The sequence below is a fragment of the Aplysia californica genome, unplaced genomic scaffold (genome assembly GCF_000002075.1).
Source record: "Aplysia californica isolate F4 #8 unplaced genomic scaffold, AplCal3.0 scaffold00343, whole genome shotgun sequence".
Taxonomy (NCBI): Eukaryota; Metazoa; Mollusca; class Gastropoda; order Aplysiida; family Aplysiidae; genus Aplysia; species Aplysia californica.
Window position 1 is genome coordinate 572,401 of NW_004797613.1, and position 2,848 is coordinate 575,248.

At 40.9% G+C, this 2,848-nt stretch overlaps 1 protein-coding gene across 1 annotated transcript in view; it reads left to right on the forward strand.

Moving 5' to 3' along the window:
• Nucleotides 1-2,848, forward strand: part of LOC101864077 — a gene marked incomplete in the record, with an annotated part of 69,882 nt that overhangs the window by 28,921 nt on the left and 38,113 nt on the right. Inside the window, 1 exon segment of the mRNA XM_013085087.2 lies at nucleotides 292-502. Within this exon segment, the coding sequence (XP_012940541.1) occupies nucleotides 292-502 (211 nt within the window).

The following is a 2,848-nucleotide window of genomic DNA, read 5'->3' on the forward strand; positions in this document are numbered from 1 at the left end:
CACATACACACACCAAAAACAAAACCGACCTGTTGCAACGATTTTTGTTTCAAAAAAGCAAAGAACTTTAAAAAAAAACAACCACGGGAGGCAGAAGAAAAGCCAAAATCAGCTAGATATAACAAAAATGATTGATCCCTAGCTAAAACAGCGACGAAAAAAAAATTATGAAATAAAAATATATATATATTTCTTTCCTGTTAATAATCCGAAACTTGCTCTCCTCAAAATTTCTTAAGGCGTCTCTCGCTCTTCTCCGTATTTTTTTTACTAACCTTATCATCTCTCCAGGTCAGTTCAACACGGACGAGTACGAAAGTTTCGCCTTTTTCGGCCCTTCCTCCCCCTCCGCGAAGGAATCCGACCCCCGTTCTCTGCCTGTCCAGTTCACACAGCCATACTTCGACTGCGGGGGCTCCAACAAGTGGGTGGTCAGCGCAGTGTCCCCGGTCATAGACTTTATGCCCAGATATTCCAACTACACTCATCTGAGGAGACAGAGGTGAGCTCGTGGTTATGAGAGAGAGGGGGGGGGAGAGCAGGAATCATCTGAGAAACTATAATGCTTGTTTACATAGTTGCGGAGTGTAGAAGTTTCATCTTTGGATTTCAAAGACTATCTCTCTCTCTCTCTCTCTCTCTCTCTCTCTCTCTCTCTCTCTCTCTCTCTTTCCCTCTCTGTCTGTCTCTATCTCTTTCTGTCTTTCTTCATCCTCTCTCTCTCTATCCTCTCTCTCTCTCTCCCTCTCTCTCTCCCTCTCTCTCTGCCTCTCTCTCCCTCTCTCTCTCTCTCTCTCCCTCTCCTATTATAAACGGAGGAGAAGCAGTCGGAACAATTTCCTGGTTGGACGGGAACGTCCAGTTTAGAGCGCAACAACGTTTTTCTTTTTTACTTATGATCTCATGCGGACATTGATTGGGGATGTGAAGAATATAAACGGAAACAAAGAAATGTCTCTGCTATTTTTTCGAATGGGGAAATGTGGCTGGTCTAGTGCAGGCACAGAATAAACAAGAGGTTTCTTCCAAACCGGACAGCACACAATGTTTTACCAGTGCAAAAACCAAAGTTGCACAACATGTCAAGGCTGGTCGCCCCGTCGCAGTGTTCTTTACCCATCTTCCTTTCGGACAGGGGCGGTTCGCCCATAGAGCACGGTTGTGCACTGCCTCAAAAACTTTCTATGCGCACAGCATGGGTGTTGTGAGACAATGAAAGAACCTTGAACATCCACTATCCAATCAATTTTCCACACAAGTTCCTCGCCAGAGCCTAATCGGTCATTACTGTATATGAATGGGGCACTCTACAACATCTTCTACACTATATCAAGTTCTCGTGCTTGACCCAAGTAATAAAAAGTATGTTCAGTGGTGGTAATCGAACTTTTTTTTAATGCTCTATGGGCTGACCCAAACAACGATGACGTTTAGAGCGAGTTTCGTAGTACACAAGCCTTCACAATGCAATGCCCGCATTATGATAGCTTCGGAGCAATCCACCGGAGTGCTCACAATGATGTGCGATTGGTCCATTGGCTTGCATTTTATATCTCTAGCCCCACCTCTGTAACCCTAAACTTGAGCGAGGTCAATATGACGTATTTAGGTCACTGTGTTAGAAGAGCCTTACTTGGAATGGTGTAGTGGTGAAAGTTTTATTACTTTTAATTCCAAAGCAGGGTTAATGGAGTTGATTTTTTGCTTGCAAATAAATTTACTTCTCGAAACCAAAGTGACATGGGGAGAGTGAAAGAATTGGGTCCTCACCGACTCAAAGGTACTAAAATAATATAACCAACAAAAAAGTGCAATAGTGTTTTCAATACTAATCTTCTCGACAAACACACATTGTACTTTTTCTACTCTCTGCTTTTTGGAACTTAGAACGCCAAGTGGTCTAAAACAGGTTTTACTGATCTTGCCCATGTGGCTGATGGGGCTCCTAGAAATCGTGTTTTGGGGTCAAATTTTGCAAATTGTAGTACCTGGACATTTCCTAAACAACATCCAGAAACACCATAAAGCTGTGGTGGGGTTTTTTGGTCAGGTTTTTCTGCGAAAGCACCTGTTTTCTTGCCTTTTCTTACCTTTATCGGCTGTTTTCTCACAATTCTATGCAGGACATTTGTCACAGTTCGTGGTCATTCTGAGGTACATTAAAGGGGGGGGGGGGCTCTACCCGAAGGCTATCTCGCTTATTACTTGACAGAATATTACCAAATTTCACACATATAAGAAGCATAGTAAGGAGTCTTAAAATCTGCAATCAAATTGGAGAAAAACGTTTCGTTTCCATGGATACGGCGGCCATATTGGATTTTGTTGACATGGCTTACGTAATAATTACCGCACTTATCGCTCATGGAAATTGATTGCTTTTTTGCATGCATGTTCATAAACATTAGATCTAAAAATCTGTGTGTTGTTTTTTTCCTAAACGAATTAGAAAATTTGTAATGAATTTTTTCCTGAGGTAGCATTGAAGTTTGCAAAAAATTCTAGAAAATCCAAACTCCAGACACTTCCAACAAAAATCTACTCCATATATCAAAAATTCAACATACAATTTTTTAGTATTACATCTTCTCTTCATTCTGTGAAAATTTCATGAACATTGGGCGAAAAATGGTGGAGTTATTCAAAAAAGTATATTATTTATAGAAAAGTTGCGTTTGGAGAAAACGGCCGATAAAGAAAAATAAAATACTGACTTTATGAGGAAATGGCGGTGACAAAAATGCCTGGTAAAGGAAAAAATACGGTTTGGGGTTTTTACGCCATGAAATAGTTGTAGGAGAGGCTGAGAAAGCTAAAAATGCCTACAACTCCAATTCCATGATTTTGA